The sequence below is a fragment of the Amblyomma mixtum genome, chromosome 1 (assembly GCF_055824585.1).
Source record: "Amblyomma mixtum isolate Tamu chromosome 1, ASM5582458v1, whole genome shotgun sequence".
NCBI lineage: Eukaryota > Metazoa > Arthropoda > Arachnida > Ixodida > Ixodidae > Amblyomma > Amblyomma mixtum.
Window position 1 is genome coordinate 38,583,616 of NC_143012.1, and position 15,621 is coordinate 38,599,236.

Below are 15,621 nucleotides of genomic sequence, written 5' to 3' on the forward strand. Positions count from 1 at the left end.
ATGCAGGAAAGGGAGTTAAAATAGGCGTACATTCTGGTTACTCTGGACGATATGAAATAACAATAACAACAACAAAGAAGCTCTTACAATAAACAAAATATTAAAAGGAAGTGAAAATAAGCAAGTCGAAATCGCAACCCTCACTCCCAATCTAGGTTTGACAAGCCATCTAAAAAAGGCACAACATATTATGGCGAGGGCAGCGCCTGAAAGTGCTTCCTCCATAAAACCAAAAAATTGCTCGAACTCTTCGTTCTGCCTCGGTGCGAGCAACTGACAGTCACAGCCTTAACGGGAAGCTGAAGGTGAACTATACATATTCCGGCGCCGTATTTGCGTTTTCTCTACCATGGCTTTTGCGCACTATGTTTGCGTAAAGTCGCCTGCGCCCTTGGCGCGCTATTTGACGGCTCTTCTCAGAAGCAGCCATTTATCCGGATCTATACAACCTAAACTGTAAACACTGCGGCCCACGAGCCAACTACGATCCGACCCTATGGGACTGCAAAATAGAGCCACCTCCGGGTGACCCCGTTACCGCTGGTTCTCTCGAGCGGTGGGAGACCGTGCTGGCTAGCTCTGACCCCAGCATGCACGTGTTGGCGGTGGAGTGTGCTGACAAAGTCGTCGAAGGCTGTGTACACTCGACCACTTAGCACGACCTCTTACCAAGTTCTTTCCGGCGAATGAAATTTGTTATAATCAAATGGTTTCTTACTATTACCTAGAGGGAAAGACGTGAGCAAAAGCTATATAGCTCTTGCTCATGTCTTTGCTTATATACTCGCAATTTTTTTTTCCTTTTGAACATCACGTTTATTGATGATAACCATCGGAAGTAGTTGCGAACCGAAATTCAACACTCTTTTGTTTGTTTGTTTTTTTGCGTGCAACTTCCACACCAGCAAAGAATTTTAGGATTCGTCGACGACCATCGAATAAATCGACTGACGGCTGGAGTTGGACGGACGTTAACCTAGCTTGTTTAGGATGTGTACGGTACATAAAACTACGAAATAGCGCACATTGGGTTTGCATAATATTTTATTTATTGCTTCATATTTTGGTTATTTTGTGGTAACATTTTAAGCCATCTTGAACTATCAGAAGCCATATCACCCAAAATACGCGAGTGTCTGAAGTCATTTTGGAGAAATACATCTCGAAGTCTATCAGACGAGTGTTTCTGTATGGTTTTCAAGTCGCAGTTTGGAATCCCATATTGCAGGCATTCGAAGCGAATGTAGATTGAAAAGCCCTCCTTCCTGCGGCGCTTCTGTTTGTGTGTCTTCTCTCTTTCTTGGTCTGTGTGTGTTTGCGCTGTAGAACCACCATTATGACTAAGACAAACTGTTAGTTTTTTTTTATAAAAAAACAAAGGTGCCCTGAGTTTCTTGCGCCCAGCGTATCTCGCAAAAACTCGCAAGCCGTATTTTTACCCCACTAAAAAAAACTGATCAAAAATGTTTTGACGTCCATGTGGAAGAGGTGCTACAACCTGTGCATCTTTACTTTAATAAAGAAATGAGCTCGCAATTTAGAGATACGAGCTATTATGTTGCAATAATGCATTAATGTGCTACATTAAAATCCCAATAATGTGATTTTGTCGCATTGAATATGTTTACTGGGGGTGCGACATGGCGCATTAAACTAAAAATGAACCATTTAGTACTAGGCAAGTTTAGTAAGTTAAATTTCACTTTGTGCAGTTATTGTGGTGTTAGCTCTTAAGCATAAATTATAAATTATCCTTCAAAATATGTTGCGAGTGTCTTGACGCAGCGGAATGAAGAATGAGTTTTAATGCAGTGACGCAGTCCTCTTGCAAAAGGAGTGCAACGATTACTTCCAATATGACTGACCAGTTCACTGGAGGACAGCTCCGTTAAACACTTTATGGATGCCTTAGCCGTGCCATAGCAGTTTGCCGAGTTGCGTTGCCAACCTGAAATATCGGCACGCACAATACTTGAACATAAATAATTTTCCCACAGCCTCTACCACCATGCTCTTAGGCCCTACTTTCCGTTACTCCCCGGGGTGGCTGGTGGTAGCGCAAGTCATCCTGCGTGCGCTTGAAGCGTGATCCTAGTAACTCAATGCAATAAACAGGTCTTTTTCCAGGAATTCTTCAGCACTCTCTTTTATGAATATTTGCTATGTAGAGTGGTACATCCACAGTGCCGGTCACTGGTCAGTGGGCTATGTTGCATGTCCCAATTTTTGAAAGCAGGACACAAATGCTCGAAAGTTGGATGCCAGTGTTTGTGGGGACGCCCTCGTCCCCTGTGGTTCGCTTTCCCGCAGTGCACCCCAACTGTGGTTAGCTCCCCCGCAACGCACTCTGCATAGTTGTGTTACTTTAACTAACAGGGGAGGGCGTTCGCGTCGCAGCGGCACCAGTGCCACGGATGGCGCGTTTGCTGCTCGCTTGGGGGAGAGACGGGTCTCTTCTGCTCGGCGCGACCTCCCTCTGCAGTGACCCGATCACCCGACACGAGCACCACAGGGCACTCCATCGGTCCAAAAAGAAGAGCGCTCCTGAGGCGGACGGGCTCACATTGCAGATGCTGAGGAACCTGGATGCCCCGGAAAAGGACCGCCTGCTGTCCGTGTTTAACGACATCTGGTCGAGCGGCATGCTCCCGGAGAGTTGGACCACGGCCATCGAGGTCCCTATCCTCAAACCCCGCAAGCCCTCCAGGGAGCTGTCCTCCTACAGACCCGTCTCGTTGACCTCAGCTGCCTGCAAGACCATGGAGTCGGTGGCACTCCAGCGCCTCACCTGGATCGCTGAGGCCTCCAACTTCATCCCTGAGAACCAGACAGGTTTTCGCAGGCACCGCTGTACCGCAGACTCCATCGCGGACGTGATGTCATCCCTCGAGGAAGCGAAGTCCCAAGGAGACGTTGCCATCCTTGTCCTCCTGGACGTCCAGTCGGCCTTCGACGGTCTGCCCCATAGCACCATCGAGGTGGCCTTGGACGAGCTGGGGGTGACAGGTAACCTCCGACGGTTTATAACCTCCTTCCTGTCCAACCGTTCTATGCAGGTTCGGGTTGGCCGCACCCTGAGCAGTCCTCGCCCCATCATCACCGGGGTCTCTCAGGGTTCTGTCCTCAGCCCTTTCCTCTTCAACCTGGTCATGGCAGGCCTCCCTCGCTCCATCCAGCGGGACCGCCGCCACAGATTTCTTTGCTCTGTATACGCGGTCGATGTCGCCCTCTCGGTTCGAGCTCCAAGGAGGCAGATAACCTCTGCCAGACAGGCCCTCCAGCGTGCCCTCAACGGGGTGCAGCAGTTCCTGGCGACCAAGGGGCTGTCTCTCTCAGCCACGAAATCGGAGGCTTTGTTTTTCATCTGAGGGGAGCACGAGCCACAGCTCGGATTGCTACCCTCAAGATTGACGGCACTAACTTCCCTTGGAAATCGCAGGTGAAGTACCTTGGTCTCACCATCGACCACCGGCTCTCCTGGATTCCTGCTGACAAGGCCCTCCTGTCCCACATGGACCGAGTCGGCCGAGCAGTTCTTTCCATCCTCGCCCGAGGCAACGGCTGCGCCCCCACCTGGGCCATCCGACTCTTCGAGGCAGCGGCGACATCAGCCATCCTCTACGCCCTCCCCCTAGTCACGCTGCGGAGCACCCGCCTTAATCGCATAGAACTCTCTCGCAGGAAATGGATCCGCCGTTTCCTGGTGGTTCCACCGCGATCGCAGGTCCCGGCCACGCTGGCAGAGGCGGGCGTCTTCCCGCTGGACCTCTTGCTTCTGCAGATGGGCCTGACCCACACGGACCGGCTCGCCCACGTTCGTGATGGGGGGCCCTCCGTGCTCGCCTGAAGGCCAACGCCAACTCCAGGATGGGGAAGCTCCACGCTCTCTACGTGGAGACACTTGGCCCTCCCCAGGGCCTCCCAGTACTCCCCCCCCTCCCAACCCGACCTCCTCTGCAGGTCGGGCCTGGGCCTGGGCCTGGGTCGGACCCTGGGCCTTGACGGAGTGTCGAAGCGTCACTCCCCTGCTGCAGCACTCCGCAAGACCACTGCTGCCTTCCTGGAAGAGTGCAAAGGGACCACCCTCCTCTTCACCGATGGCTCGGTCTTGCCAGCCACAGGGCAAGCAGCGGCTGCTCTGGCAGTGCCCCAACTGCGGCAGACCCGGTCCTGCAGACTCTCCTTCCCGGGCAGCTCCACGGCAGCTGAGCTGGCGGGTCTCCACCTGGCAGCAGACTTCATCGGGTCCACCACACCACCTGGCCCTGTCGCTGTCCTGTGTGACTCCCGGCCTGCCCTCCAGCTCCTGAGCAGGCCCCACATCTCGCAGACATCGACGAGTGTCCTGCGTGCCAACCTGCACGCCCTTGAGGATGCTGGCTACCAGGTGTCCCTTCATTGTGTCCCTGGTCACACCGGCATCCAGGGCAACGAGGACGCCGACTCCCTCGCCAAGGCGGCCCACAACGATGGGTCGCCAGAGACCACCAAAGTGGCCCCGCATGACTTTTCCCGGCAGCTACTGAGGCGGGCGGTAAGGACAAAGCACCCTGACAGGCGTATCTCTGCGTGCAGGCCCTTCCACCGGCTCCCAGACAAGATCCCCCGCAGGGAACGTGCCCTCCTGCTGCGACTTCGGATCGGATGCTCATGGACGCCGACACGCAAGTTCGTAGTTGGAATGGCCTCCTCCCCTGCCTGTCCATAGTGCGGGTATACAGGCACCCTGGGTCACCTGTTGGGTGCATGTCCTACTTTTGCTCTGCCTCGTAGCCGTCTCTTTGCAGGCTACCGTGCCCTCGGCCTGCCAGCAGACACGGAGGACCAGCTGCTATTCCCGGCCCGGAACCTCCTATCCGCCTGCCGGCTCCTGCTGGCCTACCTCAAGGAGACCGGCCTTGACATCCTCCTCTAGCCCGAGGAGCCTGGACCTATAGCCCGAGGCCTGCGGCCTCCTGGACCTGCAGCCCCCGGACCTGGACTTTTCTAGACCTTCGGCTCCTCCCAGCCACATGAAAGTCTAGGAGTCTGCCTTCCCCCCTGCCCGATGCTTGCACACCATCCCAGTGCATCGTGGCTTCCCCCCCCAGCCCGGTGCTTGCACACTATCCCAGTGCACCGAGGCTTCCCCTCCGCGAGCTGTTGCGGCGGCGGCGCTGCTTCAAGATCCCTCCCCCTGCGAGGGCACGGACCGCTCCCGTCGCGGCGACGACCGTCCCCCCTCCCTTCTCCCCTCCCTACATCCCCCTACCCCTTCCCCTGGTCCCCAAGAGTGATGCCACCAACTGGCCAACATACGTCGGGACCAGTATCCCCTCCCAAGAATATCCCAAAGTAATCAAGTGAAGTCTTCTGCTCGGGATCGGGAAAGCGCACGGACGTGTCGCGCGCGGCTCCGCTCTTCTTCGACGGGCGCCTTCTGGTCGGAACATACTCCCGCCGGCCCTCCCGTCCTGCCTCGGCGTTTTCCCTTGCCTTAGCGTGGGCGAACGTTCGCTCATAACCGTGCTGGTGAGTCGGACGTCCTCGATTCCTCAGCGTATTTTGTTGCTAGCTGGCGTTATTGTTGTTATAGCAATAAATGCCTTGTTTGTGTCAGCCAGTGTGTCGTTCCTTTGTTCCCGCAGTGCAAGGCCCGCCGTGGTCGGTGTGCGCTCGGGAGTGCTCGCGACCACGGGGTGGGGTCCGCGTGGTTGTGGAATGTGTCAGCCGCGGTTAAGCGGGGAAAATGTATTTATCTCCCCATTTAAAACCCCACATGTTTGAAACCTGAATACCAATGTTCGAAGGCTGTATGCCAGTCTTCGAAAACTGGGAAGCCAGTCCGAGGCCTTCAATGACCCATGTCGCGGAACGAACGCCAGGACTGCGTTGGCTGCTGGATAGGCGGAACGTTGGTCCAAAACTTCCCTGAAAGTCCGCCCACTGTGTCAATATGGCAGCGCTACGCCTAAATGACAGTTTAGAACCATCGTTCATGCCAGTTTATGCGAATGATAGCCCGATGTTCGTCCAATGCTGTTGTGCTGCCTGCGTGAGATGTTTCATTCCAGAAACGCTGTTCTCCGTGCGTGCGCGCATACAGCAGCATACGTGCTGCTTTCAGTGAAGAGCCGTCAAATGGCGTGCGCAGGCGACTGTGGAGCGAACGTAGTGTGCAAAATTCATAGTAGCGAAAATGCAGCAGCACAAGACGCCAATAAAAGGTTTCTAATTGCCGAAGTGCCATTCAAAACCTACTACAGTTTTAAGCAACTTTTTTTTTTCAAAACGTATTTCTTTTCAAAAGTGTGCACGAAAGATTGGTTTGTGTAGTGTGCAACACTTGGCCAATAGGTGAGCAAGCCATCTATTATTTTGGGCAAACTTTGCATTTACATGTTTTTCTACTCATTTGTTGCAATTTATAAACAGGACATTGAATGTTAGCGCCTTCTTGATTATCAAACAACTTCTACTTTTTGATCAGTTTTGGTCAAAGGTTATGGTTATGCAGTCGGTAGCTCACCGGCGCATGACGCTTTGAGCGCCCATGGTGGCTGAAGTGGTCTTGAGGAAGCTCCGTGCAAACTCCCAAAAACGGGGTGCTAGTGTTCCCGCTAAGTAATGGTAAGGAACTCTATGCCTCGCGCTCATACCGGCGCTCAAACGACTTTGGCGCGGACGTAGTGTGCAACAGTATGTAGCAAAAATGTAACAGTCCTGCAACGCCCTCAGTGTGGATCCCAGATTGTGTCAAAAGCACAAGACGTACACTTGAATTAGATTTTATACACCTGCCACTCAACACAGCCTCAGGCCTTCCTTACTGAATAAACTCATTCATATATCTGCCATTACTTCATGCACAAGAATGCTGAAAAATTCTGACAACTTGAGAAGATAATCTGTAAATTATCTTATCTTCAGATTCCTTTCGCTTTAAACACCTCATCCGATGATAAGTTGACAAGGGATTGGAAAGATGGGCTCGTTATGAGATAAATGACGGAAGCCAACAGTCACAGAAACCAAAGAGCATAGGGGATGTCTTTCTTTATTTGTGGTTTTTCATCAGCGGGAGACTAAAAACAGCAAACGGAAAAACAACCACATGCCGCCGGTGGGATCCGAACCGACGACCTCTGAATTTCGGACGAATTTGGCGCTGGTTAACACTATCTCAAGATTCTGTTACACTACAGATATACACCGCCGAAAGCAGATTATATTGCTATCGCCGTACCTCAACTGGTAGAGCACCGGACGCGAAATTCAGAGGCTATCATTTTCATCATTTCATCATTTTTTTATTCCAACATCAACATTACAGATGCTGAGGACCGTGAACAAAAAGCCTCTAACTGGGCTTGACGGGGTTCACGGCCATGGGTTCGGATCCCACCGGCGGCATGTGGGTGTTATTTTTCTGCTTTGATTCATTTCCCAGTGAAGAAAAAACGCAAATAAAAAACGCATCCCTTATACTCCTTGGTTTCTATGACTGTTCACTTCCGTCATCTGATGATAGCTTTAGAAATCTGAATTACTTTTTGTCGCAGAATCTGAAAAGCTGCAGGCCGCAGCGTTTTTTAAATAATAAAACTTTGCATTACGTAGGTAGTTATGCACAAGATACATGTGAGCGTAAAGCGTGTTTTTGCTTCTCACTAATGCTTTCTTTCGTTTGTCTAAATTCGTGCTACATAATTTTTCGCGACGATATCTAAACAGCCAGAAATTAAAAAAATAAATAAACGCCAAGCAGGAAAATCGTGAAGGCATTTATTTTTGCTGAAACAGCTAAAAGTGTTTCTTCTCGTGCGAGTCAGGTTCACCAAAGAGTGCACCGTTTTGTCGCATTCATCTTAGAACCCGCCGAGCAGTTGAATGTGGTGCTGAAGGCTTGCATGTTAGACATCGGCACATTGACTCTGAAGAAAAAAAAACATATATTAGATTTATTTCAAGTTGTTTATGGCGCAAATTTATTGCGTTGCCTTCAGGTTATTAGAGCTGTTTATGTTTGCACATTCTCTCTTCACATGCATTCATTCATCGACAATCATCTGTCTGACCTTGGGCTCATTCCGTTTTACTCACGTCATCGCACTGAATGTTCAAAGTTCGTTAATTAACCCTTTCTGATTTAAGTCACCTTGCAACTTTTTAAAAGTTTCTGACCATCACCATAAAGAAGCTACCACCAACTAAACATTACACCTTTCAGTCCTCGTACTGCTTGTTCAAATACAGTTTTTTTTCCAAGCGCTATTGAAATTTGGAACTTCCTTTCTAGGCCAACTCCTGTTCTGGCTTTGAAATAATTAGTGGAATCTGAAGTTTGGTGCCGACCTGTTCTTACTGTGCTTTCGTAGTACATATTTCGGGAATTGTTAGAACTTATTTTTGCGCATTTATCTCCCCTCCCCCCGCTCACTAATATCAGAGATATAATAGCCGTGAACAAAAAAATGAAATAACGGAAAAAATGGTCCAGAAACAAGCAGAGAAAGAAGGCTCATAGCTTATGGGCTTTAACGTCCCAAAGGGACTCAGAGTATCAGGGACGCCGTAGTGGAGGGCTCTGGAAATTTCGACCACCTGGGGCTCTTCAACGGGCACTGACATCGCTTCGTGGATGAGAGCCCGGAAAGCAGTATTTAACATCTTCGTCAGCCCCGGAAGCCGTTTGAACAGCGTATGAAGCTTTAAAAAATAAAGTTGTACCAAAGAGGAATCTTAACTCGTCATTTTACCGCGAGAACTCGATCAACACGTTCCGAGCATTCTTAGAAACTTCGAATTATTTTAACGTGTGGCCGATTACCCTAATTTAAATCGGATTAAATGTCCCGGCTCCCGCCTTCTTTTTGAACTCACCGCTGACGGTAAGAGGAGTCAACCAACCTTTCAGACAGTCCCGTGGCGGCTTGCCGCTGTCATCAGCGGAGTGATACGTAGCGATCGTCGAAAGCAAAGAGTTCATGCGTATTTTTATTTACGTGGGCCTAATTTGCGGCTATGTATCTCCAACTCGATCTTTATTCACTTGTTCACGGAAATTTAAATAAAACTAAATAAAAGCGAAAGCGAAGCCGCCACGCCACTGCCTGAAAGGAACTCCGCCCTCGTTGACTCCTCCTACCGTCAGCGGTGAGTTAAAAAAGAAAGGGTGGGAGCCAGGGCGATTAACCCGATTTAATTGAGGGAATTCGGCAGCACAGGACAATATCTCGAATTTTCTAAGAATGCTCGGAACGTGTAGATCGATTTCCCGCGGCAAAAACACAAGTTCAGATTTAGCTTTAGTGCACCTTTAACTGGGGCTTGCAAGCCGAACGGCGTGAACGCCTTAAAACAGCTCATGTTTTTAGCCGATTCTGCTTTCTACCAAAAATAGCGGAATTGAGAAAGGCAGCTTTAGTTTATGAGGCCTAACGTCCCAAAGGGTTCTAATCCCTCTTGCATCGAACTGGCATCAGTGATCTCACTGAATTATGTCCCAAGTTACGAGATACAGCTCACTCTGTAAAACGCCTTAGGAAATATATCATAGGGCCCAGAAGCCAGTCAAGCTTGTCGCAGCTACTTCTTCTGATGGCCTCCGCCCACATTCGCAGGAAATGAAAACTGATTGATGGCGATATTGATTGACCTGTCATATATATGTGAGAGCTGTTACTACGCAGATCAACATGGAAATGAATTCAACAGATTTCAGCTGGTTCTTACCTGTACTGGGCAGGGCTGTGTGGGTCGTACTGGATCAGCTGCCTGAGAAAGTCTGGCCGGATGTTCCTGCACCATACCTGCGCAGGTAGCGACGCCAATCACTTATGCGCATCCTCAATCTGTCAGACAGTATTACTTGGGAAAGGGCACTGCTCGGAAAAGTGACGGAACGAGAATGCATGTACCATCGCGTTTGAGAGGAAGAACAGCTTTTTTCCGGACAGATGCTCCAGGCCAGGTAAGCGAGTGTCATTGTTTTCACATTCGCCTTCCAGTAGTCTGTTGTACGCCTGCAAAATGAGATAATTGTTTTATGTGGGATAGATTTGTACATGTCCAGCTGATTGCAGGCAATCACTGGCAAGGGAACACACACACACACACACACACACACACACACACACACACACACACACACACACACACACGCACGCACGCACGCATACGCATTGGGGTTGGAGATACCAAGCCAAAATTCATATAAACCAAAGAAAGCATAGGAGAATGTTTCTCTCTTTCCTTGATTTGTGGTGTCAATGTATGGGCAAGTAATACCGCTATTATTTTGTGGCCGAAAGATAACTGACTAAAATGTTGAAGAAAACCAACTACATGCCGCAGGTGGGATACTAACCCTCGACCTCAGAATTTCTCGTACGGTGTTCTAGAGCATGCTGAAGTATTTTATACTTCACACAACCACTAACGCCACACACAAAAATACTATGGCCGCGTTTCCGAAACGCAAAAGGATCCCGTGTGCTGTGCGATGTCTGTGCACGTTAAACATCCCCAGGTAGTCGAAATTATCCACAGCTTCCCTTCCCAATTCAATACAGTGCCACAATAAATGTTTTCTCCTCCTCCTCCGGAGACTTCGACTACGGGCCCTCTTTCTCTCTTCTTTCACTCCCACCTTCCTCCCTTTCCTTACGGCGCGGTTCGGGTGTCCAAGGAGATACGTGAGAGAGTTACTGTGTCATTTCCTTTCTTCAAAAAACAATTTCAATTATGGCATAAGAACAGACAAATAACGTGAGTGTCAGCATTGCATATCACTTGAAGGGTGCATTTTTTTTTCATTTACACTTATAACGTGGGAGGTCATATTAAAACTTACCTTGAAGGCCATTCGAAGACCGCCGTTGTCGGCTATATTTTCGCCCACTGTGTTTAAGCCATTAAGCTGTATTGGGAGAGAAAAAAAATTACCGACGATTACGTTACTTCCTAATGCAAAATTTGAGCGCAGCAAATAAGCTGTTTCACCTTTTCGATAGATTGAGGCAAAGAAATCGAGCAACACATGTATGCGCTATCACAGATTTTTTTTTTTTCACACGTATTCTTTTAACAAAGACTCCACTAACAGTTCTTGACAGTCATGAAGGAAGCTTTGTGGTCGGAGAAATAGACTGATATATGTTCGACTTGGTACACCAATGCTTGATTCTCAAAGACGAGATGTATACAAGTGCCTCGCGAGGTTGTCACAGCCGTGGGACGCGTTACGAGCGAGAGGAACGGGATGGTCTCCCGCATAAGTGTTAGGAAATTGCTGTTTGTCTTTATGTCAACATTAAAGTCCCCCACTACTAACATCGGTGTGGATCGATGGACGGTTAATGCGAGTTGCAGGAAGTGCACGACGTCTTTCGTGAGTGCGGTAGGGGCGAAGTAGGCAGCTACTACCAGCAAGCCGTTGGGCAACTTTGCGGCGCACAGTTCGCCAACTTCATGTGACGTGCCAAACATTTCGACTGGTATTGCAGAGAGACCTGTGCGCAAGTAGATAGCGACTCCCGCCGCTCTGTTGTGGTCTCTGCGAGCACCACAGCAGTATAGGAAATGTATGATTTCGAGAGGCTCTTCGGGATCCATCCAGGTTTCAGCAAAGCAAAGTACAGAGGAATGGCGCAGAATGTGATCGTGGTGTACGTCCTTGGCATGTGCGGCAAGGGAGCGTACGTTAAGAATGTGGTTGTGAATGATGAATCAAGTGCTGCCAGCGAATGACGCGTCCATTGGCTGTCTGCGTGTGTTACTGATGTGTGGTTAACATGTTAAGCTTCGCCTGTAAGAGTGGAACGCGACAGCGTCTTGCAACGCTGCCAGGGAGTCCACAGAACGCCATCGCCAAATCGGCTGTACGCCTTGCTGGACGGTAAATTTATTTTTTGAGGAAAGGAAATGTATCTCTCTCGCATATCTGGGTGGACACCTGCACCTCGCCGTAAGGGAAAGGGGGAAGATGGGAGTGAACGAAGACGCCGTATTAGCTAGACGCGCCTTTGTTCATTCCAAACCATTCAGCTGGCATTACGGAGTGGCTACCGTGCTCGTATCGCACTCCGGAGACCCTGGTTCGATTCCCCAACTCGACCAATTTCGTTCTCGGTTTTATTGATTTATGCGGTCTAACTAGAAAGGTTGATTAGGCTATTTCATATTTATATTATTGTATTTCTATCCATCGTGTTCTGTCATTAACCTGTCAATTGTTGGAACTGTCTAGAATGTTCGACACAACGTATATGAAACGAGCAACGTCTTACTGAGTGGGGAAGTGCGTGGTGGTGGAGGGAACGCGGCTTCGTACTTATGTGTTTTTTTTCAGCAGCGTCTCCTTCCGCGGACGCTGTTGTCGCTGCGGCGCGCGTCTTTCTTTTCTTTTCTTCTGACCTCTTCATTCTCCTCTATATTAATTAGGGTAATTGATTAATTAAGCAATTAACTAAACTCAGTCCAACTTAGTTGCAGCATCACTATACGATCCCTTTGATTGGTTGCATGGTTACTAGCCAAAGTACAATTGGCCCCATTTGAAATTCGCGCACTGTGACGTCACGAGCATTTCGACCAATTGAAAAGCGTGACATTGGGGGCGGAGCTGGTTACGAGGCCGACGCCGACGACGACGCGAAACCCAGGAACGGACGCCAAAGAGCTGCGCTCTAAAAATTAATCTTTTACTTCGTCTGGGCATTGACTGGAACAACCTACGCATACGAAAAGAGTAGCGGCAAATGCGTGGCTACCTAATATCCTACCATTTAACGCAATTTGATTGGACATAAGACGGTTTCATGCATAACAAATGTGAATGTATAGTGAATTAGCCTGCGGTAATTATACCACTCCATCTAGGCCAGACAATATAGAGTTTAAACCTACAGTCTAAGCTTGTCCTGTAAAATGTTGTAGCACCAATCGGGCTGGGATAAGAAACATTTATGGAGTTATGCTCTTGCACAATGAACAAAAGCTTGAACGCATATGCGCTTAGTGGACGCACGCACCCCGTGTTTACCTGTGTACAGACTTCAGATACCGGACGTCGCAGGGAACGATTGTGGCGTGCTGTGTTATTCTCCAGTCTAGAGCGCCTCTTTCTTTAGGTTAGTTGTCTGTAACCCGATACAAAACCAGAGGCATGGGTTTGCGTGCAGCCCCGTGTGCTTCGTTTCTGTGTCCCGTCCTTTGCGCAGTTTACGTTGGCGAATGTCGTATACCAACTAGTCTCCACCGCACTCTTCTGCATGCCTCACTTCAGAATGCATGCGCAGTGCAGGTCATGAACGTGCAGGGACAGCAAACGTTGCGAACGCTCACCGACATGTTGGCCGCTTGATCAGTGATGTTTCCGTACTGGTATTCGAAGCACTCAGCTTTCTTCTCAAAATGGTTGCGGGTAGAGTTTGTCCACCACTGTTTCAGCGCACCCTCAGCGTCGAACTGGCTTCCTTCAGAGACGGGAGGCAAATAAGCATAAGTAGCAGCTCTTGACGTTAACGAAGCTCAAGTGATCATAACCGAGTTTACTTCACTAAGGTATTTGTTTGGGCTAGTCGGTACATTGTTAAAACTGAAGGCACAGCGCACGGAAGACAGGACTAAGGAAGGGACAAACACAGCGTTTACTTCGAATACATAGTGGACATCTTTGTTGTGTGTTTCGCTTAGAATCGCATGTCAAGTTTAGGTCAAACCCTTCATTAGACACCTTTAGCATACCCTGTACCCTGTACCGTGCTACCATTACTGCTACCGATGTACCGGGAGACCGCCCACCGCCGGTGAGCACGCGCTGATTGGTCCCAATGCTGCATGCGCGCGCAGCTGCTGCCGGGTACCTGGCGCCATCTGGCGCCGTTGAGGCGATTTGCAGATGCGCATTGGCTGCGCGCGGGCTCCGGTACTCCGGAACCAGTAACGGCAACACGATACACGGTACTGAATCCGCACTGAAGCAGCACTGAATCGGCGTAGGCACGCTATGAGATGGCTACAGTAAACGTGATTGCAGAATGCTTCTGATGTTTTTATGCCAAACGTCATAATACACCTCGGTGATTCACTGAATGAGATCTAGGCAAATTTAATTAGACGACAGGCATAACTGAGCGTAAAATTCAGGGGGCACTTTGGCTCTCTAAAGTGCTGCAAGGCGAAAGTGTTTCCTGGCCACTGTTTGTTTTTATTTACTTTTTTTATTTTTCATTGTTTTTTTTATCTATTTCTTGCTCCTTTTTCTTAATTTTATTGTTTTTTATTTCATTTCCACATCTTATTTTTATTTTGTTTTTATTTTCGTTTATTTTTCTTATTTTAATTTTTAGTTTCCATTTCTTGACATTACTCCTTTAATTTTATTTATGAAGCCCATGCATTCACTAGATGCGCCTTTATTCATGCTGGAACCTTGAGCCTTTTAAGTAGTGACGCCGAAACGCGCACGAATCTGCCGACGCGTCTGTCGACACTCCTGCCAACGCGTCTGCTAACGACAGTATGAGGCATTAAAGGCTTTCGCCTTAATATTGTGATGTGCACACCACACTGGTGAGGGATTTTTGGAACGCGGCGTGTCGGCAGTGGTGCATCGGACAGCGAGCGCCGTACGTGCCAGCCCCGCGTTGCGCGTGGGCGCGTGCGAGTGGTGTGCGCGAGGCAGGCGCGAGGAGCTTAGAGCTACGTGTCAGCAAACCGAGGTCTTGAGGAAGACACCTCAGCACAAGTCTGGTCGTTCGAGCGTGGAAGTAGCAGCTGTCGGTCGTTGGATCCGAGCTGCCAATGACTTCCCTTGGATCATCGATGCAAGATCATTAAGCCTCATTCAAGCGTGGAGGTGGCAGTCGTCAGACTTCGGGTCTGTGCTGCCGTGGACCTCCCTTGAATCAACGACGCAGGCCTACTGCGATCGCCACTTTGCTGCCACGGTTTCCTGGGATAGGCTGCACAGGCCTACGGTGTTTGCGGAACGCCGTCGAGAGGACCTGGCTACAGTTTTCCTGCTGCAGCTGCCCAGTTTTTGGCGGCGACTGACAAGAGTTCGTCAGCGTCTCCTGTGTCATCTCCGTTCTTCATCTCCTGGCTCTCTACCACCGCCTCCCAGGACGCAACGCCAGCGACGCATCGCAACTCGCCAACCCGCGTCTGTGCTACCTGCAAGGCATTCCCGCACCACCTGGGACGCTTTGTAGCCGATGAACTCTCTCCTTTTTATCTGTTGTGTTTTGCGCGTGCCTAGTGTGTGTTTTCCTTAGTGTTTTCGCTTCTTTTATTGGCTCCTTTCCTTTAAAATATAAATACGGCTTCGTTTTGTTTTGTTTGATTTCTTAGTTGTTTTCTTCGAACCTGCACGCGAAAGCGTTCCCCTCCAGCAGTCGGGGACGCGTCACACCGATTCGCGACAAATATGCCCCATTGCTAATGGATGGAGAGCAGTTTTTCTTTTTGCTGCAAGTTCCAATCGACAATCCCTTGATATGACGTACTTGAAAGTACGACGACTTTTCACCAAATAACTTTTATTGTTATGCATGCATTGCAATGCAAACTTTTTATTGTTATGCATGTTCCCATCATCGCCGTTGAAAACGAATATGTCACCCCCTTATGTAATGC

The 15,621-nt window shown here is 49.3% G+C and overlaps 2 protein-coding genes across 4 annotated transcripts in view; one reads left to right on the forward strand and one right to left on the reverse strand.

The window, feature by feature from the left end:
• Positions 1-3,511: 3,511 nt before the first annotated feature.
• Positions 3,512-4,925, forward strand: LOC149366074 (uncharacterized). The gene is made up of 2 exons (XM_089569617.1): positions 3,512-3,804; positions 3,961-4,925. The coding sequence occupies exons 1-2, from the start codon at positions 3,512-3,514 to the stop codon at positions 4,706-4,708; spliced, it is 1,041 nt and encodes a 346-aa protein (XP_089425743.1). The 3' UTR covers positions 4,709-4,925.
• A 2,852-nt stretch (positions 4,926-7,777) lies between these two features.
• Positions 7,778-15,621, reverse strand: part of LOC149366075 (membrane metallo-endopeptidase-like 1) — a 51,726-nt gene continuing 43,882 nt past the window's right edge. For all 3 annotated transcript variants that reach the window (XM_089548276.1, XM_089548262.1, XM_089548271.1), the window contains 5 exons: positions 13,327-13,457; positions 10,835-10,900; positions 9,900-10,004; positions 9,715-9,791; positions 7,778-7,913 (listed from right to left, as the gene is read on the reverse strand). In XM_089548276.1, the coding sequence (XP_089404402.1) occupies positions 7,814-7,913; positions 9,715-9,791; positions 9,900-10,004; positions 10,835-10,900; positions 13,327-13,457 (479 nt within the window). In that variant the 3' untranslated portion in view covers positions 7,778-7,813. The remainder of the gene's footprint in view (positions 7,914-9,714; positions 9,792-9,899; positions 10,005-10,834; positions 10,901-13,326; positions 13,458-15,621) is intronic.